Raw genomic sequence first — 26573 nt, forward strand, 5'->3', positions numbered from 1 at the left:
CCATTACCTGTCCTTGTCCCAGAAGAACATATAAATAGAATCTCACAGTATGTGAGGAGCTGATATTCTCTTTACTCCAAGAAGAATACGTAAGCAACCGAAGGCTTTTAAGAGGGAAATTGGGACAATCTGATTTATATTTTAAACTATCGTTTTGGCTACTGTGCGAAGAATGATGAGTCGAAGATAACTTATGTATCCTTTTTCTTCCCATCTTGGGGGTGGTGGTGGTGCGGAATGTGGTTCAATAAAATTCCTGAGCAGACCAGGATTGACGGTCCAGCTTCAAATCTAATGGCAAAGCTGGATTCAGAGTTGGGATCAGAGCACGCACGACACTGTTCCTGCAGTTCCCCGTTGTGCACGGCAGATGGCCCCCGAGCGCAGTTCCTGGCCCGCTTCGCAGAGCGCGCTGCTGCCTGGAGAGCCCCGCGCGGCCAGGCGACTCCGCGCCCAGGTTTCGGTGCGTGTGGCGGGTCGCGCCCTGCGATCCAGGTTTGCGCGGAAGTCGGCGGGCAACGACGATCTGCCCGGGGTGTCGCGCCCGGCTGCAGCCGCACGCCGGGTGGCCACCGACGCGTGTCCGCCGCCGACTCTCCGCAGAGACATCTTAGGCGGGGAGAAGCTGAAGTTCTGCAGGACCCCCGTCCACCCCGGGACAGTCCAGCCGCGAGGACTTTCTCCGGCTAGAGTGCGTGCGGTGGACCCGGCAGGCGGTGCCCGTGGGAGGCTACCCACGGGGAAAGCGGCCCACTGGGTTTAGAGACAAGGCATCTTCTAAACTAGTCTTTGGAGAGAACTCGGCTGGAACGCAGAAGGGACAGCCCGGACTGGTGTTGAGTGTCGGGGAACCGACGGAGCGGGCTGCGTAGCCCCGGGACGGGAGTGAAGCAATTAGGCTTGTTTGGGTGGAGAGTTGCCTAGGGAAACCGAACACTTAAGAGCCTCTTCTTTCCCCTCTCCAGCCTCCTCTTGGGTGCTGAAGTCACAACCCCAGCGAGTCCTCTCTCCTCCCACGCCTCCGTCTGCCTTCCAGACCGCGGGAGCCCAAAGCGCAGAGGGCCGGGAACGAGACGTCAGTGGAGGATGAAGAACTAGCCTTGGGACCCTTGGAAAATGAGGCAGACGCCCCTGCTGCAGCTGGCGTTACTTCTCTCCCTGCCCAGGAGCCTGGGGGGGAAAGGGTGTCCGTCTCCGCCCTGCGAGTGTCACCAGGAAGATGACTTCAGAGTCACCTGCAAGGATATTCACCGTATCCCCAGCCTACCGCCCAGCACGCAGACTCTGTGAGTACCTGGGAGAGGAGAGGGGAGCATCGAGAGGCCAGGGACAGCTGCAAAGATGGCCAGAAGTGCACAAAAAGAGCGTGAGAGTAAGCCAAAGGGCTGTGTGTATGTGTGTGTGTGCAGTGAGTAAAAACGCAACTGCCCAAACCTGGGATTGCTGCCATCCTAGTTACTCAAAACACGGGAAAAGCTAAAACCCTGGTGCAAGATGCAAGCAGGAGCTGCCCTTTCTCAAGAGCTGCTCTTCACTTTGCCCAGGCCTGGCTGAATCTTTCACTTCAGATATTAATAACACTAATAGCAACTCAAGAATTGACCTCTAGCACGGAGACCCTGTCTTTCAACTCTGAATTCCCCACACCTGGCATATGGCCTGGAACTCTTCTGGTGCGCAAGCAAAAGCTTGTTGAGTGAGTAAGTGAACCAATGAATATGCAAGCCTCAGATGTTGTCCGTCCACCACTTCTTTAGAGACAGTTTTGAAGGGGGTAGAATTTCAAGTCATGGGAGAGAAACATGGCTCTGACAGTGGAGGGGAACTTGGAGCCATCGGTTTACAGTTCCACCAAATGTCGAGGAGAAAGGATAATGTTGGAGGAAGGCAAGGGACTAAGAGTCAGGAGACCATTCTCTTCATGCCCCACCAACTGGGAAAATAGGGGAGGTCATTTATTTGGGAAGACCCAAGTTTACCTCTGAGTAAAAGAGGGGCGTCAGTTAGGTGCATTCCACTGTCTGATGGATGATGCAAGTGAGGGGATCCGCTGGATCACAAAGAGTAAGAACTTGATAAAGACAGGAGCAGGGAGAATCTGACCTTGAAAACAATGGGAGTAGGGGTAGGGGAGGGATGGTGTGCTGAAGAACGAAGTTATTCTGAGAAGAGACAGTGATGAAGAGTGTGGGTGAAAAGGCATGCCAGTTTAGACAGTGGCCACAGCCATCTGCAACAGTAGCAAAGTGATTTTCAAATCTTGGCGGGGGGGGGGGGGGGGGGGGGGGAGCAGTAGAACTCTTGTCAAAGGAAAGCTTATGAGAGAAGTCAAATATGTAAAGCTAACCATTTTATTGTGCTTACTCCTGTCCTCAGCACTTTACACAAACTCACCAATTGACTCTTCACAAAATCCAACTGAGTAGGTAATTTTACTATTCTCGTTTTATAGATGGGGAAACTGAGGCACAAAAAGCAAGGCCACTTGTTCAATGTCATGCAGTTAATCAGTTGTGGTGCCAAGATTTGAAATAGCTCCGAGCTGCACTCTTAAGCCCCCTGCCCTTAGATGAAAGCAGGTCTAACCCTGCCAGCTTTTCTCCAATATGGTCTTGAAAAAAAATAGAAAGGAGAGAAAAATGTGTAAGAACTTAGAAAAGTAAGAGTTGGGCAGGGGAAGAAAAAGGAACAGAAAGAAGGAGGGAAAGCAAAAAGAAAGAATGGGAGGGAGGGAGGAAAAGAAAGACTGTATCTGTGTTATAGTAGGCATTTCCTGCTGAAACAAAACAGACCTTAAAGCCTGTTCTGGGTGGCAACCATTTTTCTGAATCTAGATGCTGTGTAACCATGGCTGGCTGTTTTACAAATTATTATGGTGCTGAGAGCATTTTTTCCTAAGCCTTAATCTCTATCCATGTATTATGGTGCTGAAAAGTAAACAAGACTGTCCCTTTCTGCATTACCCATACACTTGCCGTGTGGTTCAGTAGATGGATGGGAGACAGTTTCACTGTTTGTGACTTCCACTGAAACGGTGGTTCTGAATCTTCTCTACTTCCCCCATCTAAGACAGCATGATTCACTCTTATTATAACAGTGATTCTAACTAGGTAGGAAGTAAGGGAGAGCTGATATTCCCACTCCCCAGTGGAACATTCTAGAATCTTTGATATGCAGGTAGTTTGAAAAAAAATTGCTCCTCCTGATTGAGAATACTGATTTAAGGGAAATTAAATGAACCCAGCAGAATAAAATGAAAAATTTTAATGTTGGCATATAATTATAGATTATATCACCTCAGAACCAAGGATAGCAAGATGGACCCATTACTCTCATTCAGAGAATTGCCATTTGCTACCTGTGCGCAAGAGGACTACCCCTTCTCTGAATGAGGGTGGGGTTTGATTTTTGTTTTCAATTTGTGTGGTTTCTTCCGCAAGAAAGTGCCACCTTACCTTGCCTTGTCCTTTGACCTATCCACTTTCAGGTTCATGATGGTGACAATCACTATCTCACCCCCTCCAGTGGAGTGAAGGTTTGTCCATCACACACTTATGTGCCTTCAGAAATGTTTCTTTTTTTTAATTTTTTAAGCTTATTTATTTTGAAACAGAGAGAGAGAACGAGAGCAGCAAAGGGGCAGAGAGAGGAGAGAGAGAGAGAGAGAGGAGGAGCACTGTCAGTGCAGAGCCCTATGTGGGACTTGAACCCACAAACCATGAAATCATGACCTGAGCCAAAATCAAGAGCCAGATGCTTAACTGACTAAGCCACCCAGGCACCGCCCCCCTTCAGAAATGTTTCTGAAGGAGCTGTTATAGCTACTGTTTTCAGGTTCTGGATTTTGCTTCCATTATTGCTAATTTGCATTCTGCATCTGTATCTGTGGCTCTAATTGATGGACTAGCCCACTATTTTTGAAACTGAAGACACTCACTCAACATCTTCAGGATTTTTGCCAGATCTGTGTCCCACCTGTGCTATTATACATTCAGTATCTTTAAGTATTTCACTTCTTTAACTGAAAGAAATTTATTTAGAAAGCTTATATTATGACTATAAATGGGAAATTAGCATAACTTGCTGTAATTAGGAGGTAACCCAGAAAGCTAAAAACATTGAAAACACAAATATAATTACATTCTAGGCTCAAGATTATTGCCTGTGAATGCTCTATGCCTGAGGCTGACTTTCCCTTGTTAAAAGGGAAAAGGGTTAGGGGCACCTGGGTGGCTCAGTTGATTTAGCATCTGACTGTTGATTTTGGCTCAGGTCATGATCTTCTAGTTCATGAGGTTAGGCTCCATGCACTGACTGTGCAGAGCCTACTTGGGATTCTCTCTCTCTCTCTCTCTCTCTCTCTCTCTCTCTCTCTCTCTCTCTGCCTCTCCCCTCCTCTTGCTGCTTTCTCTCTCTCAAAATAAATAAATTAAAATTAAAAAAATAAATTTAAATTAAATTTTAAAGAAAGGGAAGAGTGTAAGTGTTAGAGAAATATTCAAGAGGTACCAATTCAACATGCTGTCCTTGGTGGTATCAGAAGAATTGAAAAACCATGGAAAAAGGAATCACTTTTTCACTGGTATTCAATATTATTTAATGCCATGTGGGCATTCCACCTAAAATAATCTCACATCATACTTGGTTTCCACACTTAGGGAATTGTGCATTTATTCCATATTTCACAACTGTTTTAGTCACAATCAGTGGTCATAACCTGAATAGCATTTGATTTCCCACCTAAAAAGAAGCCCCCTGCTTTAGCACCCACATGCTTGCCAAATACAGAAATACTCTATGTCTTACAGAGATGGTGTCACTTCATGCTTCTGGGCTCCATGATTTATTATTCTTTTTTCTCCTCTGTGTGTGTGACTCAAGGTCTTTGATGGTAAGTAACAGAAAACCCGGTCTGTCTAGCTTAAGGAGGGAAGAAATGTTCTGAAACAATAACATGTAATTTACAGAATCATTGTAGAACCTGGCTTTTAAAACAAGCCAGAGCCCGGGGCAGCCAGGGAGTTGGAGCCACAGCCAACCATCTGGTTGGAACAACTCCACAGACAACACCATAACCACAGCCACTGGACGTCTGTGGTGCTGGGCACCTAGTTCTGTAGCTGCTGGGCTGTCTGTGTACTGCTATCAGTAACGTCTCAACCATTCCTGCCACTTTGAATCACCAGTCAGAAAGTAATATTCTAGATGGGAGCATCTGATTGTCTGCCGTAGGTTACCTGCTGTGTCCCAGCTGCTGGGGGGAGTAGGAGGAGGGAGGTCCCTTTTCCCCCACTTTTGGTGTCTGTAGTAGGAGGTGAAGAACTGAGTCCTTCTAATAGTACACATATTAATGGGGCATTTTCCACCAAAGAGGGGCTATCTGCCCTCACCATTGCTCATCACTTCCTTCATCCTGCAAACGTTTATTAAGGACTGGCTACATTCCAGACATGTGCTAACGCTCTGGACTTGGCAGAGAACAACATCAACATGTCCCTGTCCTCAGGGGTCTTTACAATCTAGGATGGAGCTGAATATCCATCAAATAATCTCATAAATATGCAATTATAATTGTGTAAGTGTGCTGAGAGTGTACTTGGTGGGAATGGGGGGTGGAGACTGACTTCAACTTGGGTTCAGGGAATGTTATGAGCTACATCCTAAACTAGTAGGATCCTAAACTAGTAGTCATAAGGAGTTGCATGTGTGGAGGTAGAGGGTGAGGAAGTGGTGTTCCAGGGGATTGAATTACTCATTTGAAGAGCTTTGAAGAATTCTAACCTGAACAGTGAAAGAGTTGATGGGCAACAATATACGTTGCTACTTTCTTTGTGACACAGTACAGGTCAAGGTGAATTCTGATGTCAGTTTTTCCTCCAATTCTCCAATTCTGGAGGCAGCTTTTGTGCCAACAACAACAAAAAAAATGACTTGTTAGGGGTAACTGTTTAAAAACAAATATTTGATTCATTAAAGTAATAAATGTAAAGACTAGTTCTTTTCTGAGTTTTCCATATATTTATTATTTTATTTGTAAATTTAATTATAATAATTACCTTAAGGAAGACATATTTTTTGATGGAAGACTTTATAATTTAATCATATTTTAATAAATAATTTAATAAAATAATAGTTTGAGTACAAACATAATACGTTTTCTTTTAAAGCACTTGAATGTGCTTTCCAAATACTTAGAAAAGTCTAGAAAGTCTATTAAATTAAGCTTTATTAGTACCAGGAATCCTAAGTTTTATAGACATCCCAGTGCTGTTTATAGCAGCAGGAGAGTAGAATGGTTAAGGGCACTCTCTCTGGAGTGAGATCATCATGGTTGAATGCCTTGGTCTACCATTTCTTCAGCATACTTTTGGAAATGTAGAGAAGGGAAAAACATTTTTCCTTCTATTCTTCTAAATCCTTGACTAGGACCCCTAGTAGCAACAATAAAGAAAATAGATTAACAGGAGAAAAGCACATATATTTACTTAAAATAAGTTTATGTGACATGGAGTGAGGACACTGGCATCCTAGGTTCCTTATGGTTAGGGTTGCCCTATCTAGAAGGATTCTCCACTTATGCCTGTTATCCAGGTGTAATTAATAGCATTCCTTAACTCTCAATAAGGAAATGAAGACCCAAAGAAGCGATTAACCTTGATTGTTTTTACATCGGGTTTGATAAAGAGTGGGAAGTCATGGAACAATGTGATAGGACAAAAACGGGGTGAGCTAAGTGTAGAAAACTGGGGGAAACAGCGAGTTTATTCCTTCAGATTCCTCTTGCCTTCCTTTCGTCTTTGCAGAAAAGGATACTCCTTTCCTCTGGGTATAGGGAAGGCACTTCCACACAGCGGGGGGCTTATGACCTGCTGTAGGAGAGGGTCAGATAGCCCTGTCTGCACTATCAGTTTCTTAGATTTCTCCAGTTTAAAATATCCAAAGTGCCAAGATGCCACGTTTGGGGAGGGCAGGCTCTGGGCACTATCAGGATTTGCTCTGTACCTCAGTTTCTTCATCTATAAAATGAGGATAATAATAGTACCTGCCTCGTTGGATTGCTGGGAGGTATGAATGAGTTAATGGTATTAAAGGATAATTTTCAAAGAAAGGTAAAATCATGAGTCTCCTACAGCAATAAATTGAACACCTTAAAGATTTTATTTAACTCTGTGTTAGTTTCCTAAGGCTGCCATAACAGAGTACCCACAACTGGATGGCTTAAAACACCAGAAATTTATTCTCTCATATTTTTGGAAGCTAAAAGTCTGACATCAAGGTACTGACAAGGCTATGCTACCCTGGCAGGCTCAAGGAAAGAATCCTTCCTTGCTTCCTAACTTCTGATGCCTGCCTGCCATCCTTGGTTTTCCTTGGCTTGTAGCAGCCTGACGCCAGTCTTTGTCTCTTCAGTCATGACCTTCTTCTCTGTGTAAGTCTCTGTGTGTCCTCCACCCCTTCTTATAAGGAACCAGTCATGGGATTTAGGGTGCACGCTAATCCAAGATGATGTATACTTAACTAATTACACCTACAGAGACCCTATCTCCAAATAAGCTCACATTCTAAAGCTCAGGCGGTTGTGAATTTTGGGGGGACACTATTCAACCCACTACAGTGAGGAAACTGGTAAAATGTTGCAATTACGTTAAAAATCCACAAAATAGATTTATAGATGAGGAATATTGAAATGGACATGCTAATGGAGGCAAAAGACTTCTTTCATAGTCAGGGGATGGGGGAAGTCAACTGAAGCTCTACCAGAAAGGACAGAATTTGCCATGTCTATAGACAGAATTATTTTGCATTGCTATCAATTATTTACAATCTACACAATTATGAAAGAGCTCCCATTGAATCAGACTCAGAATCCTGGAAGAATATGCTCTAGTCAATGCAAAATTTTCCAGTGAAGCACAATATCCCCTATGATACACACAGAACACTTAGAACGGTTAATTTATTGACTCCCAGTAAACACTTTATGAGGAAATTCAGTAAAAAATAATTCCCATTTCAACTTAAATCACAGGTCAATATAAATTATTCAATTATACATTTTAAATTGAAATTGCAAGGCCAATCTATTAGATATTCCAATCAATAGACTGAGTTTAAATAACACAATACTCAAAATACCAAATATATATTGAGTATTCTTTTTTTATTTTTATTTTTTTAATGTCTATTTACTTTTGAGAGAGTCAGAGCACGAGCAGGAGAGGGGCAGCGAGAGAGAGGGAGACACAGAATTCGAAGCAGATTCCAGGCTCTGAGCTGTCAGCACAGAGCCCAACGCCAGGCCCAAACCCATGAATAACCAGATCATGACCTAAGCCGCAATCAGACACTTAACCAACTGGGCAACCCAGGCACCCTATATTGAGTATTCTTAAATTCAACACAAATTAATATTATGGGTCTGACTTAGATTTTTATTTCTATTTTTTTTAATGTTTATTTATTTTGAGAGAGAGAGCATGAGCGGGGTAGGGTCAGAGAGAGAATGAGAGAAGAGAATCCCAAGCTGGCTCCACACAGCACAGAGCCCGATGTGGGGCTCAGTCTCACGAACTGTGAGATCATGGCCTGAGCCAAAATCAATAGTCAGACACTTAACTGACTGAGCCACTCAGGGACCCCTCATTTCTATTTTTTCTAATGTTTATTTATTTATTCTTGAGAGAGAGAGAGAGAGACTGAGACCAAGCAGGGGAGGGGCAGAGAGAGAGGGAGACAGAATCCCGAGCAGGCTCCATGCTGTCAGTGCAGAGCCCAGTGTGGGGCTCGGACTCTGAAACTGTGAGATCACAACTTGAGCTGAAACCAAGAGTCGGACCCTTAACCAACTGAGCCACCCAGGCGCCCCCCCATTTCTATTTTTAATTCTAAATTTTCCCAAATTAAAAGATGTTTATTCATTAAGCAAGTTGGGCTCGCTCTTCCCCCACCAGTTAAGAACACCAGTTCCTTATGGAAACGTCCACTGGCTTCCTAGGTTCCTTATGGTTAGGGTTGCCCTATCCACAAGGAGCCTCCTCTTACATCTGTTATCCAGGTGTAATTAAGAGCATTCCCTTGACTCTCAAATTAGATTTTGGAGGATAAATTACTAATAGATCTTACTAATAGACCATTAAGTCCAGAGGCCCACGGGACATGCTGGGACATCCTGAGCCTTGTTTACTGTCCCGTAACTGTCACGTTATAAGTCAATAACTTAAACAGGGTTGGTCTCTTGGTATTGCCTAAATTCTGCAACCCCCACCTACATGGTAGTGAACTTCCTTCGTGGCTTCAACTGAATTTTGCATTTCCTTGGCTCTGTTAAGATACTTGTATCAGGGCGCCTGGGTGGCTCAGTCGGTTGAGCGTCCGACTTCAGCTCAGGTCACCATCTCACGGTTCGTGAGTTCGAGCCTGGAGTCTGCTTCCGATTCTGTGTCTCCCTCTCTCTCTGCCCCTCCCCCATTCATGCTCTGTCTCTCTCTGTCTCAAAAATAAATAAACATTAAAAAAAAATTAAAAAAATAAAAAAATAAAAAAATAAAAAAAGCACATTGCTTAAAAAAAAAAAAGATACTTGTATCTTCCCCTCTGGCTTATTGCGGGAGCCACCAAAGAGCTCTCCTGCATCCAGCCTTGCCCTCCACAGTCTATCCTTCACACAGCAGCCAGAGACATCTTTTAAAACGAATGTCAGGTCATGTCCGTCCTTTGCTTACAACCCTCCTCGGCTTCCTAGTTATCTCAAGATAAAAACCAGAGTCCTTACAGTGGCCCAAAAGGGCCTACATGATTCAGACCTTCTTTTTTTTTTCTTTTTCTATTTTATTACTCGTACTCATAATTCAACTTTTACTCCACTGGCCTCCTTGCTGTTCCTCATGTTTGTCAGGCTTTTCCACATTAGGTTCTTCCCTGTGTCTCAAACCTTATTTTCCCAGATGTTCCCATGGCTTATCCTCTCACCTCCTTCCAGTTTTTGTTCAAATGTTACCTTCTCAATAAGGCTTTCGTAATCACTCTACTTAATATTTAGCATTCCTGCTTTTAAAAAAAATTCCATAGAGCTTGGCACCTTCTAATATATGATATAATTTGTCTATGTTTCTTATTTATATCTTTCCCCACAGGGCTAGGTTTTTGTGTTGGTTTGTTTTTGTGGTTTACTTTGTTCAGTTGTGTATCCTAAGTGCCCAGAAAGAGCCTGGCATATGATTGGTAGTCATTGCATACTGGTTTAATAAATGAATGCATGGATGAAGGTCTCCAGAGGCACCTTAATATCATGCCATCGGGTTCTTCATACCCTTTAATTCTTTTTCAGTGTCCTTGGGTTTATTGCCCTGTTAAGGTAGATGAAATTCTACCTTTGTTTAATGTTTTTCCTGACCACCCGAGACACTAGTTTTTAGACATTAAAATGACATCTGCTGGGGTGCCGCATGCCTCACCACCCATCTGACCCTATTTCACGATACAAAAACCATGTGAAAGATGCTCCTTTGAACAGCCACCTCCAAGAAACTGACTCTACCAGTGCTTCCTCAACTTTCCAAATGTAGCACCCCTAAGCAAGAGGAAAGTAGAAGAGAGCCCCAGGATATCTGGGACAACCTGAAGCAATCCAGAGCAAGCAGGACACTTCTTTGAAGTCTCTGGGTTTGTTATTTTTTATTTAGCTTCTAAAAAATGAGTGACAATTTTGAATTCTTTTCCATCATGTAGCTGTTTTTTGTGGAGCTTCACATGTAACTTTTCAGAGGATTCGCTTCTACCTTTAGGATAATGCAACTCTATATTTGAATATCCCAGTAATTTGACTCAAGTGATGGTGTACAGAATGGCAGTCACTGAAAGAGGCCAGTAAAGTACTTTAGGAGGCAGTGCTGTGTGTGCTTAAGAAGCCAGCCTCAACAGCCAGACCTGCTCTGCAGAGGCCAAGCCCATTCAGTCCTATTCTCAGACGCCTGGATCCAGAATGTCTAACTGTTTCACCTGTGTGAACAAACCCTGGCTATCCTGGAGTGTGAGTCTGTTTTCTTCTATTGGCTCTGACGAAGCAGTGGACAGAGAAAACTAGTTCATAAAAACTTACCATATGTTGTTAAATGCGTGGATTGTATTTGGATTTATCAATTAATTGGAATAGTTTTTTCCCCCTTCCAGAACTGAGAAATCATTAATTTTAATTGATCCAACTATTTGATTACTTTAATGTTTTCTTATGGTACAAAGTATGTTAATTATTACCTTAGAGATGAAGGTTTATTAACCAGAGATTCATGGGCTTCCTAGGAGCCCATGTGTATCTTCCTGGAAATCTGTGATTAAATGAAAATTTGTACATCAGGGCACGACTGAGAGAAACTATAACTTACCTCAGATTATTAAAGGTGTCCTTGAACCCCCACCCAAAAAAGTTAAGAAATTATATTCTGGAATAACTTGGCTTTTTTGTGTGTGACAGTATACATTTGGTATTAACCATGACTTAATCTTTTTATTGCATTACAAAGAACGCTAAAACATATATTTAAAAAATAAGCAAAAACTTCTTGACCTTTGAGTGTGATTTTTTTTCTCCTGACTATATTGCTATGATTATTTTTTAATGCCTCACACTTAGCTCATCCTTTGAATAGGCTCTTCTCACAGAAGTTCACTCAGTGTGGCTATTCTTCAAGTCACTGTTTAAAAACAGATTTTATAAGTGTCTAATGCCTTATATCTGACATTAAATCCTTTCTACCTCTCCTGTTTCCATTCTCACTGAATCTGCTTGCTTAATTATTCTTTTGCCTTTTATTACTGCAATTAAGATATAGTTGAAGGAAATTTAAAGTATGAGTAAAAATGGTTCCATTTGTTCGGAGCTACAAATTAGATTTCACAGTGTTCCATTTTGATGTCAGACTCTCCTTACTTTCTTCATTTTTGTATGAATCCTTAAGAATATATAGGATGTCAGAAAATTTCAGAGCAAATCCTTTTCTTAGAATTACAAAGCAGACCTTTGTGATTTTTAAAGCATCTTTTAAGTGTTCTCTTACATGTATTGACATGTAAATCTGCCCTGGGTTTTTCTGGTACAGCCCTATTTAAAATATCTTGCCATCAGAACATTCCAGAAATTCAAATATTTTCTCATCATTTTAGCTAAACTTTCCACACCCCTTTTGCACCTGGAAAGAGCTCCCTGCGTCCCAGTTTTTCTTTCAAAAACATGATCTCTCTATTTATATGATACATGAAGCTCTTGGCTAACATTTTTGCAGGCATTAGCTTAATTTTACCCACACCCGAGTATTATCATAATTACTCAACTCCAGAGAGGGACTGAAATTGTCTTTTCTTATTGCCAGCTACTGTCACTTTATATTTTGTTATTTCAATCTTTTTATGAGCTGGGAAACTAGAAGGCTAACTTTAGGGAAAGGATCTGTACATGACGATAAATAAATGATCTCAAGAGAGGGCACAAATGAGGGGCTCTCCTGTGACAGTCTTTAGTGAGCTTTGTGGCTGCTCTGTTTCTCTCTCAACACCCTTTCCAGTTATTTTTGGGTACATAGCCATGGTCCAAAGTTTGAGATGATAGGAAATCTTACTCTAGATAGGTGGCATTTTATTGTGGTCAGTGTTTCTTCCTTCCTTTCTTCTTTTTTTCTTTTTAACAAATATTTATTGATTACTTAATATTTGCAAGTACTACTCTAGGTATGGAGAGATATAATAAATGACCTCCTTGATCATACATTCTAGCAGGGGGGAAATAGCCAAAAATATTAGTAAATAACACACATAGTATGTCAGATGGTGATGAGTATAATGGAGAAAAATAAAGGGAGGGACAGGGAGAAGGAAGGCTGGGGGTTGCATTTTAAGTGGTGAGAGAAGGCCTCACTGACAAAGTGACATTTGAGTAAAGACCTGAAGGAGCCCCCAAAACTAAGCCAGGCTGATATCTGGGGCTGGGGGGGAGAAAATTCTGAATAAATGGAAAGACCCAGAGTCAGGGGGGGACATGGGAGGAACTTGCATAGTATGTTTGTAAGTGACAAGCAGAAAAATGTGCCTGAAGCAGAGAGGATGGCAGGAAATGAGATCAGAGGAGTTATGGGGGACAGAGCACGTTGTGCCTTGTAGGTCATTATGAGACACTAAAAATATGTAAATATAAATATATACCTTAAATAAGTATAAAATAATATAAATGCATACAAATACATACATGTATATTTTTTTTCTGAATGAGATAAATAGCTATTAAGGATGTTGAGCCCCACCCCCAAAATTGCATAAACTGATTTACATTTTCCTAGGAGCACCCAGGCTACTATATTTGTTAATCAAGTGAGAAATGACCATGGCTCCAACTGGCTTAATACCAGGGAAGGTGGTGAGAAATGGTTGAGTCCTGGATTTATGATGAAGGTAAAGTCAACAGGATTTCCTCACAGAGTGTGTGGAGTCTGAGTGAAAGAAAGGAGTTGGTAATGTCTTAGCCTGGATTCTCCAGAAAGCAGAGCCTGTGGAATCACTGGGGAGTGTGATTCCAAGGAGCAGAAGGGTGAGTTGGTGACATGAAGAAAGGAGGCAAGGAGAGTTTGCTGCTACTAGAGGCAAGTTGTTGTTGATCCCATATGGCCACCTGAGAATGCTATGCATCTCGGACCCTTGCTCTAGGAGGGAGGAAAGGGAAACTTTTATCCATGAGTTCTTATCCCCCTGCCCCCACCTTGTAGATTGGGGTGTTATCTCCACCAGCCTTCCAGGTTTCTTATGCATGGATAATGATGGAGTCCTAGATGTTTACAGAAATGCCCCAGGGTGGAAAGTGAGGGGAACAGAGGCAGGGCTGAGGTACAGCTCTGTCAGGTTGCACCTGGATGAAGCTAGTCAGCACTCACATAGATCTGGCGGCTGTGGCGTGGCTAGAATAGGACAGGTAGGGCTGAGAGGATCTCAAGTGATGTATTAAGAGGTCTTTAATGCAATTCACCCTATGAACCACTCAGATCTTCCCAAGCTTGCTTCCTTTCTTTCTTTCTTTTTCTTTTTTTTTTGGCGTTTATTTATTATTGAGAGACAGAGAAAGAGTATTAGCAGGGGAGGGGCAGAGAGAGAGGGGGACACAGAATCTGAAGCAGGCTTCAGGCTCTAAGCTATTAGCACAGAGCCCAACACGGGGCTCAAACTCACAAACTGCGAGATCATGACCTGAGCCTAAGTCAGACACCCAACCGACTGGGCCACCCAGGAGGCCCTCTTTTTTTTTTTTTTTTTAAGTTTATTCATTTATTTTGAAAGACAGAGACAGTGTGAGTCGAGAAGGAGTAGAGAGAAAGGGAGAGAGGATCCTAAGCAGGCTCCACACTGTCAGCACAGAGCCATATGCATCGTTCAACATCATGAACCATGAAATCATGACCTGAGCCGAAACAAACCAACCAATCGACTGAGCCACCCAGGCTCCCCTTCCCAAGCTTTTAATTATGTCTGGCTCTCATACCAAAATATGGGACCTTCTGTTTTGTAAAAATAAAATGACCTTATGTCTTTTCTGAGATAGAGGGGGATACAAGTCCAATCTGCCACAGAGCTCCCTTCAAAATGCAATCTTTGCAAAGACATAATGCAGGAGGGCTTGTGAAATAAGCAAAAGTCTCCTCTATTGTGGCTGATCCCAAGGTTGTAATTAATAGTCATATCTCTCCTCAACTCTGATTTTAGATTTCTCTCAGCACTGCCCAGACTTTGGCCTGTGGTTGCCTAGGAGAAGGACCCAGACTTTCAACTCCAAGGGTTTTAAACTCTTAGCTATATTTGCCCTATTTCACCATTATCACTGGTCACAGAAGAACCAAGACATGTCCCAGATAAATCCCTGGGTTCTAGACATACTCCTCACTGCTGCTGATGTAAAGCAGCAACCATCGCTTCTCATGGTTCTTTTATTCCTATCAGGAGAGAAACTCCTACATTTGCCCATTCATCTACTGGTATCATGAGCCCAAATAACCAGGTGATCATTATAGCATCAGGCCCTTACTTGGAGGAAGTAGTCTTTACACCCAAAAACTAGGACCTCTGGCAAGAACAGAGACAGGCAGTTCAAATTCTGAATGTAGGTCACTGTGATGATGAGAAGGGTCAATCCTACCAACACCTCTAGGTCCTCATACCCATGTATTCTAGCTACATGGGTACTGGCATATATTGGCTATTGGTTCAACATGTACACTTCACTGAGGTGGATCCCCAACCGTCCAGGCTTTGTCCCAAGTTGGAACCGTAGCTGATCCTTTAATGGGTCATTTCACTATTCTGCTAGGCAATCCGCTTCTGCATGATTAAAGACATAGTCAGACTAGTGGATATGATGGTCATGTGCCCTTTACTGTACCTTCTCTCCCATGAAATGGGTCTCTTGGTTGAGTGTTGTGCTGTTGTAGTGTTGTGCAACAAGTTGGTTCTTGCAGAACTCTGTAGGACCTCATACTGGTAGATCAGGCAAGCTATAAGCCTTCGAATAGTGACCCTAGTGGAGGCAGTGAGGTCAGGGAAGGCAGACTCAAAGCCAAAGTCACAATTCTTTTTAAAATGAATTACTACTTTTGACAAGTAGAAAGGGTCCAGTGTAATCAAACTACCACCAATTGGCTAGCTGTTCTTTTGGAGGAAATTTGCCTTATCAAGGGTGCAGTGTAGGGTTCTACTACTGGTAGTTTGGGTTATTCAAAGAGGTAGTATCTTTACTAGATTTGATGAAAACGAACCTGTGCTTGGCTTCCATCCCTGCCACCATGACCATTTCATTCACGCCCACTCTACCAGCACTGCAGTTGACATCCATAGAATGAGTCATCCTATCCACCTGGTTGTTGAAAGTCACCTCTGAAGGGACACTGAAAAAATTTCCTTCGAGGGATCCAGCCTCCCTTTCAATCAGTGGATTTCTGGTTTCAGAGATATTAAGGTTTTTCTTTTAAAAATGTGCATCATAAATTGAAGAAATTGTTACTTTTGATGTAGTGCAAACACAGAACTAGAGTGAAGAATTTGCCATAACATTAATTTTTAGATTTAGGTTAATGCCTTGATGCCAGAAAAATAAACTCTGAGCTATAATTACAAAAGCATCTAGTTCTTTAGAGCATTTGGATTACTGAAAATTGCCATAATGGTTATCTCTTATGAATTATTAATCTGTTATTCTATTACATAATAACTGCTTGAGCTATAATATGAATTAAATGGGTTTTGTGCACTGCCTTAAAAATCTGTTGCCATTGTTATTTTTTTGTTTGTTTAATTACATACTGTGTCAACTCTGTGTCCAGCCCCATGCTATGTGTTTTCACATATGGTATCTCACTTGGGACTCACAACAGCTCTGTTTGACTCCACTTTAGATGAGGGCCAGTAAATGAAAGAGCATTCAAACTCAGGTCCTCTAGCTTCAAATCGAAGGCCCTCTCTCTATAGTAGCTATCTTCCTAAATCTGGTCTCTTCCCTTCCCTTGTGTTTCTTCCCTTCCCTCCCCTTCCCCAATTGACATGAAATTCATATAATGTGCCATTCACTGGTATTTAGTACATGCACAGTGTTGTATAACCATCACCTCTAGTTCCAAACTAATTTCATCATCTCTAAAGGATATCCCTACTGATTAACCAGTCACTCCCCATTCTCCTTCTCCTCATAACCCCTGGCAACCACTAATCTGATTTCTGTCTCCATGGATTTACCTATTCCGGACATTTTATATAAATGCAATCATACAACATGTGACCTTTGTGCCTGGCTTCTTTAACTTGGCATAATGTTTTTACATTTCAACCACACTGCAGGGAAAGAGTGTGGGCCATCAGACAAGTGGCCTGATAGGAAGACAGGTGTAAACAGGCCAAGCTTTATGTAATTTCAGGACTTTTCAGCCAGGTTCATTTCTAACACCCTAGTGTAGAGAGCAGTCCCACTCCATGTCTCAATGCCTTACACCTTGGAGATGATCATTAGAATGCCAAAAATGTTCATAGTTATTCTCAAAGGCTTAGAGCTACAAAACTACTTTCCCACATCAAAAGGTTTTGAGAGTACCTGTTTGGTGAAGGAGAGTGTTTCTAACCAGCGGGCTGAGCAACACCATGCGCTTATGCCTTCTGGATCCCATGGAATTTTAGTCAACACTTCTAGAAAGAGGTGACTTAATAGCAATGCATGAGCCATTATCTGTAACTTATACCCTTTTAAGAGCCAATACTTATGCAGAGGGTTTTTCTGTGTTACAGGCAAGGTGCAGAACTTAAACAATGTCCCATTTGTAATGGTATTTATTATAATAATATTGGGGGTGCCTGGGTGGCTCAGTGGGTTAAGTATCTGACTCTTGATTTTGACTCAGGTCCTGATCTCACAATTTGTGAGATTGAGCCCTGTCAGTGCAGAGCCTGCTTGGGATTCTCTCTCTCCCACTCCCCCCCACCCCCGCCACCTCAAAATAAATAAACACCAAAAAAAAAAATAATATTGGCTTCTCTATCTTATATCTCCATTTAAAAATTTAACCAATAGGGGTGCCTGGGTGGCTCAGTTGGTTGAGCGTACAACTTTGGCTGTGGTGGTGATCTTGCAGTTTGTGGGTTACAGCCCTGCTTCAGCTCTCTGCTATCAGTGTGGAGCCTGCTTCAGATCCCTGTCCCTCTCTCTCTGCCCCTCCCCCCTCACTCTCTTTCTCTCAAAAATAAATAAACATTAAAAAAAATGTAACCAATATGCCAATAAAGGAAATTTGCTAAGAATAAAAAAAGGTTAAATGAAAGAAGTAGATTATTATTTCCCTTAGGTTTACTGGAGCTTACTTCTCAGCTGTTTCTTCCCTCCCCACTCTGGAACTTGGAGACAGAAGACGTGTAGTCAAATCCTAGCTCTCCACCAACTCACTGTGTGGAAGAATCTATTTGCTCAACTCACAGGATGAACAAACTAGTAAGATCTGTTATGCCCACATCATGGAGTAGTCATGAGGATCATGTGAGGTAATGCTATGAGTGTGTATGTGAAATACCTAGTAAACCAGAATAAAGCCTGATCGAAGTTAACTGTTATCACTAATGCAGTAGTGGGCTTGAGAGCCTGTGAGAGCTGGTCTGATTTAATCCTCAGTGTGGGTATTATATTGATTTGGAGAGGGCATGCTTCCACACAGGGACCATTCAGCAGCTGTTGGGCTTGAGGATCATGTGGCTTTATTAAGACCAAACACTTGTCCACTGTGCAAAAAGCACATTTTAAATATTTATAAGATTGCTTATCTTCTTCCAGAGATATTTGTCCCTGGGGAGTTACTGTTAGGATAAAGGGTAAAGTGACTGAAATTCTAACCATGGATGGGAGTTCTCTGTCCTATTAGGGCCCATAAATCCGTAAGGATCTAACTGTTCTATGGCAGAATTTGGCTGACAAGCCTATTAGGGTTTCCAGACTCTCCAGATGCCCCTATTTAATGCTTGGCTGGCCTTCTTATGTAGCATAACCAAGTTCTCATTTCACAACCATCCCGAATCCCTGGAATCTAAAACAACAAAGCCAGAAGCTCTGAAATGTGTGCTATGAAGCATGAAACACTCTATTAAGGTTCTGTCTGCTTCAGTTCTGTGTGACAATAGAAGTTTTAATGTACTTATGAAGAACTCCTTTTACTCATAAGAAACTTACTTTATAGAAAGTATATATCTCAGGATCAAAAAACTCAGTGGTTTGAAGGGGCTACTCTTTCTTTTCACATTATATCCAGTATCTTCATTTTCTTTTTTTTTTTTTTTTTTTTTTAATTTTTTTTTTCAACGTTTATTTATTTTTGGGACAGAGAGAGACAGAGCATGAACGGGGGGAGGGGCAGAGAGAGAGGGAGACACAGAATCGGAAACAGGCTCCAGGCTCTGAGCCATCAGCCCAGAGCCCGACGCGGGTCTCGAACTCACGGACCGCGAGATCGTGACCTGGCTGAAGTCGGACGCTTAACCGACTGCGCCACCCAGGCGCCCCAGTATCTTCATTTTCAATAGCAAGAGGGAGGGAAAATCTCTTGAATGAGAGAAGTCATCGTGAAGAGTACAGGATGGAAGTTTCCCACTGAATAAGGAAATTACTGGTGAACATTTTAGCAAGGTACTTTTCATCCTTCTGTGTTCTTATCTTTATATCTGTTAAATGAAACCATAGGATGGTTCTGTCCTACTTCGGAGAACCGTTGTGAAGACCAGGGAAGTAATTGTTCAAGTGTACAAGGTGATCTTTTTTATTCAGGGAGCTTTCTCATTCAGCAGAAAAAGAATATGCAAGAGGGGGTGATGCTTTATCAGATATTTTGAGAAACACAGATTTATCATGCAGGGATTTTTAAAAGAATGAGACTGTAAAAACAAACAAAACAACAAAATAAAGCAATTTAAAAGCATCTACACCCATCCTTTCCCCTCTACTCTTCTAACAATGCAAGCAGACTATCCTCCACCTGCATCCATGCTCCCTGCTCTCCTCACCCTAATTTGACTTTTCCCATCTCCTCTCCCATCTTCTTCCCACCGTTATCTAAACACACTCCAGTCTCTTTCTACTAAAACAAAATCCCGCCATAGTTCTCACATCTCAGTCCATCCGCCACTGCTGCTTCCCTAGCTGCCTCCTTCCCTTTGCAGCTGAGCATTCATTAAGACTTTTCTCAAGTTGTTCTTTTGACGTTTTTACTTCCATTCATTCTTTAACTTACTGCAATTTGGCTTCTGCTCCCATTACTCAATTGAAAAGGCTCTTGCCAAAGTCACTAACAACCTTTGCTGCAAAATCCAGTGGACATTTTTAGATCCTTTTCTGGATTGAACCAATGGTAGCTTTTGTAGTGATGATCACTTCCCTCTGTTTCCCCACATCACACTCTTTGACTGCCTGGTGCCACAAAGTGCATCTCTGATCAGCACGTAAGGGAGCGCTACTGTTGCACAAGGGGGTAAGATACTGAGATATGAGCCAATTAGGAGTGCTAGCTGCACTCCTTCCCTCTTAACAGCAAGTGAGTTCTTTTTTAATATATATATATATATATTTTTTTTTTTTAATTTGAGTATAGTTTTTGAATTAAGTAAAGTTGTAGGCTACAAAGTTAATATCCAGAAATTGGTAACATTTCTATGTACTAACAATGAGGTAGCAGAAAGAGAAATTAAGAAAACAATTCCATTTACAATTATGCTAAAAAGAATAAAATACCTAGAAGTAAACTTAACCAAGGAGGTAAAGGACCTGAACTCTGAAAATTGTAAAACATTGATGAAAGAAATTGAAAATGAAACAAATAAAAGGATAGATATTCCATATCCATGGATCGAAAGAATCAACATTGTTAAAATGTCCATACTACCCAAAGCAACCTACAGATTCAATGGAAGTGCGTCTTGAATAGAGTGCTCACCTCCATGCTTTTTGCAACTCTTGTGATGTGATCAACTTCCTCATACACATTTGGAAAACAGAGCATCCAGGATTTCAGTGGATCTGTCTTCCTGCGGGAAATTTAGACGACAGGTTATGGGGATGAACTACAGCCCTGTTGCTGCAGTTGATGTCAGGACCACAATTGGTGCTTCCGTTTCTCTCCACTGCCCATTCTAAATTCCCCTCATACTCAGCTTTAACCTCTGCTGGCCTTGATGACTTATCTGCTGGTATAATCCAAGCTCTTATTCCTGAGGGGTCTGAACCCATGGTAACTATACTCCTTTCAGGCAGGAGTTGCTGGAATTGTTCATATAATTGTCCATTATAATTGAGCAAGTGCTAAGGCATGTTCAAGTGGATTAAATGAATTCCACATATATACATATATTCCTCCCTACCGTCATTGGGTCACAGCAGACTTACCTCTTCGCACTGATCAGGATCAGTTACTCCTACCAAAATATTAACTCCTCCTTTAGTCTACTGATCCCTGCACATAAAAAGTCCAAAACTCCCAGGTGAAAATCATAGCTTATAGTTTCCTGCAGAGCCTAGAATTATGGGGATTGGAAACACAAAATTCCTAAGTGGGTCATTGGGTATAAAGGCAACTGAGGCCACTCCTGCTTTTGCCCCTTGATTTCAAGACCCACACATTCTTCCTAATGGGACACAACATCCAAATAGATATTTGTGATTTGCTATGATGATACCACACCATGGCAGAGTATTGCCAACAAGTTATGCCTTTGGCAGGCTATTCCATTGCTTTGTAAAACCAATTACTCCTGGGTTATGTGGTACTTGATATGACCAGTGGATCCCATGACCATGAGCTTACCTCCCTATCTCTTTTTCTGTGAAATAGGTCTCATGGTCAGATGCTGTGTTGTACAAGATTGTATACCTGGATCAGATACTTTAAAATCTTCCAGATAGTGGTGCTTGGCTGAGGCTGTAGAGGCAGGAAAGGTGAACAGTTACCAAGAATACGTGTTAACTACTATGACATACCACTGGTCCTTCCAGGAAGAAAGGCCTCATTGTGATCAATTTGCAACAGTGTTGTACCCTCAAGAAATAGTGCCACATTGAGCTTGCTTGCTAACTGGTTGGACTTTCAATGGTGGAAAGAAATCAGCCTTACTTATTGGGGGCCCATGCTATTAACATGTGGTCTCCACTCTGTTAATGTGCCAGTGGTGCTAGTTCTGGGGTGGCCAATGACAAAGACTAGGTATTCTTAACTGATCAAGTCATTTTGCCTTAGTTACTCAATTGTTGTTCTCTGGTGACTGCTTACTGGTGGTCATTAATATCTGATACAAAGATCTTCACATTTTATGCCCACACCCATATATTCATACTCATGCATCTGGCCCAGACATTTTTTCTTACAATCTTCTAGCTTTTCTCTTCCCAGGTTCTTACCGGCTGGCCAATCCTTTTGCTCTTGAGTCCATATATACTCTTATTTTTCCATGAAATCTACCCATTGGGAAGATTTTCCCTTGCTGCTGTCTTTCAAGGCCCTCTCCATGTACAGCTCATGTCCATTTTGGGTGGATATACTTAACCAACATCTATATACCAAACCAAATGATCCACTAACCAAGCTCTGGCTTTTGTCTTCTAACTTTAGCTGCTCATATGGGACAATTCATACAGCCATAGCCATGAACCAAGGAAGGGACAGTGATGTAATTTTGTAGTTGACTTGGAGGGCTAGGATATCAGTTCATACAGTTTACTCATGCTTTGTAGTCCTTAGGTTCCCTCCAAGGCAGCTACTGTTAGTAGTTTCTTGAAGATCCATCAAGACACAAATTACATAGTTTTAATACATGTTTCAACTGATTTTAATGCAGCTGGTCCATCAAGTTTGGGGAGCCTTTGATCTTGTCCAACCCCCCCCCCCCCAATCTTTCTTGAAATTCTTTCTTCCCTTGACATCCTTTTTGCTGGTTGCCCACCATTTCTGATAGTCTTAACTCTTCTTGGTTCATGCCATTTACTTCTTCTAACTCCTAAACATGGGCATTCCCTAAGGTGTTCCCTTTGGTCTTTTTTTCTGTCTATATTTTCTTCTTTGACAATCCCTCTCAGACCTATGAGTTACTTAGAAAATATACACATATCTCAATCTCTTGTTCCAACATTTCAAGCTAGTCACAAACCAATATTCTTCTACTATTTACACATTTCTATGTGGCTGTCTGGAAGGACCTCAAATTCAACGTCAAAACAAATTCATTTTCTTATCAAAGAAACTGCTCATCCTTCTCTCTTTCCTATTGTCCTATCACCCTTGACTCCCTCTCTACCTGTCTATTGTTATTATACCTCTGAGATGTTCGACACTTTCATTCTCTGTACTTAAGTTTTATTTATGTTACAGGATTTTGCACACTAGTTTCACTCCTTTGCCCACTGCTCACAGGCCTGTTGAGGGCACTGCATCTTATTGATTTCTGTGTTCTCAGCACCTCATTCACTGCCTGGAGCATAGTAAGTGTTCTATACACATACTAAATCAAAGAATACATGGTAAAGCTCAAACTTAATGCAATAGCTTGGATCTTCCATTTTCTACTTTACCAGTCTCTTAAATGTAGATGCCCATCTACCCCTTCAACCAGACTGAACTATTCATTGCTCTTCCTGCATGAGACATATACTTTCCCTTTATATTCCTTTGAGTATGTTTTTCCTCATGCTTAAAATGCCCATCTGTCCCCTACCTGCCCATCAAAATCCTACAAATCCACCAAGCTCATATACCTCCTTCTTCATTAAAGCTTCCCAAGTCTCTAACGTTCTGGTTCCCACAGCACTTGGATTCAGAGAACACATCTATCATACAGAACTGACTGGAGTCATCCTTCTTCTAGACTAAATTTATAAAAGCAAAGGATTTTAGATGTGGAGAGGACTTTTGAGGTTATCTAACACAACCTTGTATTTTACAGCTAAGAGAACAGAGGCCCAAAGACAATAAATGTCTCACTCAGAAGTAAATGTCAGCCAGTGACTGGCAGAGCCAGACCTAGAAAGTCACTCTTCTGAATCCCCTGGAGCTATGCTGCCTATGCAATTTTTCTATCTTCTCTTCTAGAATATTAATGCCCAAAGTCAAAGACTGAGTTCTGTTCAGCTTTGCCTCACTTATAATTACTAAACTAGTGCTTTGCATACAGGAGGTTCACAAAATTATCCTGGATTAAAATGAATGCTTAATGTGCTAGTTAACAGATACTTTTAGCCAACAGCCATCCTATCCTGGGTTTCCCAGTAAACAGTCTGAGATGGAGGTTACTTGCTGATGTGAGAATGAGGAAAAGAGAAACAGGCAGAACCATGCTTTAGGGCAGTTCATAAGAAGGAGTTTGCATACTCCCTCCACTTCCTGTTTCCCACTGATCAGAATTGCCCTCCCCACCCCATTCCCACCCACACTTTCAGTTTTGACCTTTGGCCCTTCAGTGGCTCTTTGGAAAGCTGGATTCCATGCCCTATTGAAAGGCTGCTGATTTGAGTCAGACTAGAAGATGTACATGAGATGAGTCCAACAAAGTATCCTAAACCCCAGCCTATTACAACTGCTACTTTGGTAGTTTTTGAAGCACTTTGATACTAGCAACACAAAATTGATGGCAGTTTTCTTTAAACATGATGTGGTTTTGGAGTGGTAGTAGGGGTCCGGAGCTGACGGCCAAGAAAGAATTCTTTCGACATCTTTGGTACGAAAAAGTGATTTTTTTTTTTTTTTTTAAAGCACAGGGACAGGACCTGTGGGCAGAAAGACCTGCCCCTGGATTATGAGGATGATATTATATACTTGGGAGCTGGGGGAGGTAAAGAAAAGGCGAAGTTTCCAAAAGGACTTTCATATGCTAAAGAAGACTCACAGGATGTGGGAAGTCTAGCTATTGTCAAGCTAAGGCTGTTTTTTCCCCCTCTAGTAAGGCATTAACATTAAGACAGTAGGGAGTTCCTGGAGAGACATTATATTCAGCCTGCCTCAAGTATTTGTCAATGGGCTGCAGGTTACAAAGAAATTTAATTTTATTTGCTATTTTCTTCTTGCTTTTGCTCCCCACATCACTATGAAGGGGAGGGTAATGTTGGGGCTCCAGGAAACAGAGTCTGTAGGTTTCTGGAGATTAGGTTATTGATAAGATGTTTTTTTTTTTGTTTTTTTTTTTTTTTGTAATTTACTAAGACATTGGTAAAGTGATGGAGACTCCTATCCTGCAGAACCGTGATCTCTATCAGTTATTTGTTTTTCCCTTTCCTTTATTCTTGGGCAGCCAGGAGTGCCTAAGGAATATCACACATATCCCACCTGGGGATGATGGTGGGGGAGGTTTGCAAGGTGTCAGCTTGCCTTATGCTCCCTCATCAGACAGAGGCCTGAAACAGGAATAACTTTTAAATGTTTTATACAAGTAAACAGTGATGTTCATGAATAAGAAGACTTGCAGATTGAACAAGTCCTGATTTTTCTCTTAATCGTAATTAAGAATTGGCAAATGCATACATAGCTCATAAAAACTAGCTTGCTGTGAGCAAGCTCTATGCTTCCAATGCTCACGTGAACTCCGTGCTCATAGGGATGAAGAACCAGCTGGTGGTTTTGCGAGTGGCTGGTTCCCTGCAAAAGAGCAAAGAAGTGATGAAGGCCATGCAGAGCCTTGTGAAGATCCCAGAAATCCAGGCCACCATGAGGGAGCTATCCAAAGAGATGATGAAGGCTGGCATCATAGAAGAAATGTTAGAAGATACTTTTTGAAAGCATGGATGATCAGGAAGAAATGGAAGAAGCAGCAGAAATGGAAGTTGACAAAATTCTGTTTGAAATCACAACAGGTGCCTTGGGCAAAGCACCTAGTAAAGTGACCGATGCCTTCCCGGAGCCCAGACCTTCAGGAGCAATGGCTGCATCAGAAGATGAGGAGGAAGAAGAGGCCCTGGAGGCCATGCAGTCCCATCTTGCCACACTCTGCAGCTAGTGGCTGCTCAGCTAGGCCCTCGGGTTCTTTCGTGGCCCACCTACTGGGAGTGGGCACACTCCTCTGAGGCAGTCACCATGTTATGTATCTCTTGCACTACACCTCTGAATCAGGCACTTTTATTCTGAGAAGGTTCTCTGCTAATATCGCTTCACTTGGCAGAGGTTTTGGGATCTCAACAGGATTGTTCTTGAGAGGTGGGGTTATAAAAGCATCACTTTCAGAATAAATCACTTTCAGTATAAAGCATCACTTTCAGTATAAATAGAAGTATCTTTTGGGGGCGAGGGCAAAGAATCTGTCTTCTCCTGAAGCACTTCTGAAGATAGAGTTGATGGCCTGAATGTTGAGGACTCTCCATGTTTTTTATCTCTAAAACACTATATAAAATGGATTTTAATAAATTTCTGCTTTAACAAAAAAAATTATTGACATAATACTGGTGAATCAAGTTGATGTATCTAGTTGTGGCATATCATTAAGGGGAGATTTAAATTCCCAATCTTTAACTTTAAAGGTTAATGCTTATTTTGCTTCTTAATGACTTTATAGTATACATGCTGATCATTTTTTGAAATATGTTAATGGAACCAATTCAAGTACCATGGGTATAAAGCTGTGGTTTGAGCCCCAAATGTCTGAGCATTGGCCATAATATAGTCTGGGTCGTGTGCTCATTAGGGTTCTTTGATTTAGTCAGTCTGGGATGGTGTCAGTTTTTAGACCTAGGGATGGGATGGCCCATGAGTGCAGACATCTTCTAATAAGATTAGTATATGAATGGTTATTTCTATTGGTAGTACTGCTTGATTGTCAACTTTTAGCAGTCTCAATTCTCCGGGTTTTAATTATTGAGTGGGGATTATGTAGGAGTCAAAATTTAGATCTTCATAATCTTTGTGCTCATAACTTCAGTATCATTGATGCCCTATAGTTTTTAAGGTTAGAGAGGGATTATTGACTCTCATAGATGTTATGATTCAAAATTAAAAGACCTATAAACTTCTCTTCCTATTAAATTACTCAATATAGTGCAAAAGAGTTCATCTTTTTAACCT

General features: G+C 41.7%; 1 protein-coding gene and 1 pseudogene across 7 annotated transcripts in view; both read left to right on the top strand.

Annotated features, from left to right (window-relative positions):
- Positions 1 to 555: 555 nt before the first annotated feature.
- Positions 556 to 26573, top strand: part of TSHR (thyroid stimulating hormone receptor) — a 163979-nt gene continuing 137961 nt past the window's right edge. For 5 of the 7 annotated variants that reach the window (XM_019831721.2, XM_019831722.3, XM_019831724.2 and 2 more), the window contains exons 1-2: positions 556 to 691; positions 966 to 1286. In XM_019831721.2, coding sequence (XP_019687280.1) covers positions 1117 to 1286 — 170 coding nt within the window. In that variant the 5' untranslated portion in view covers positions 556 to 691; positions 966 to 1116. 7 annotated transcript variants of the gene reach the window in all.
- On the top strand, positions 24173 to 25753 carry LOC102900915 (annotated as a pseudogene).

The sequence above is a fragment of the Felis catus genome, chromosome B3 (assembly GCF_018350175.1).
Source record: "Felis catus isolate Fca126 chromosome B3, F.catus_Fca126_mat1.0, whole genome shotgun sequence".
Classification (NCBI taxonomy): Eukaryota; Metazoa; Chordata; class Mammalia; order Carnivora; family Felidae; genus Felis; species Felis catus.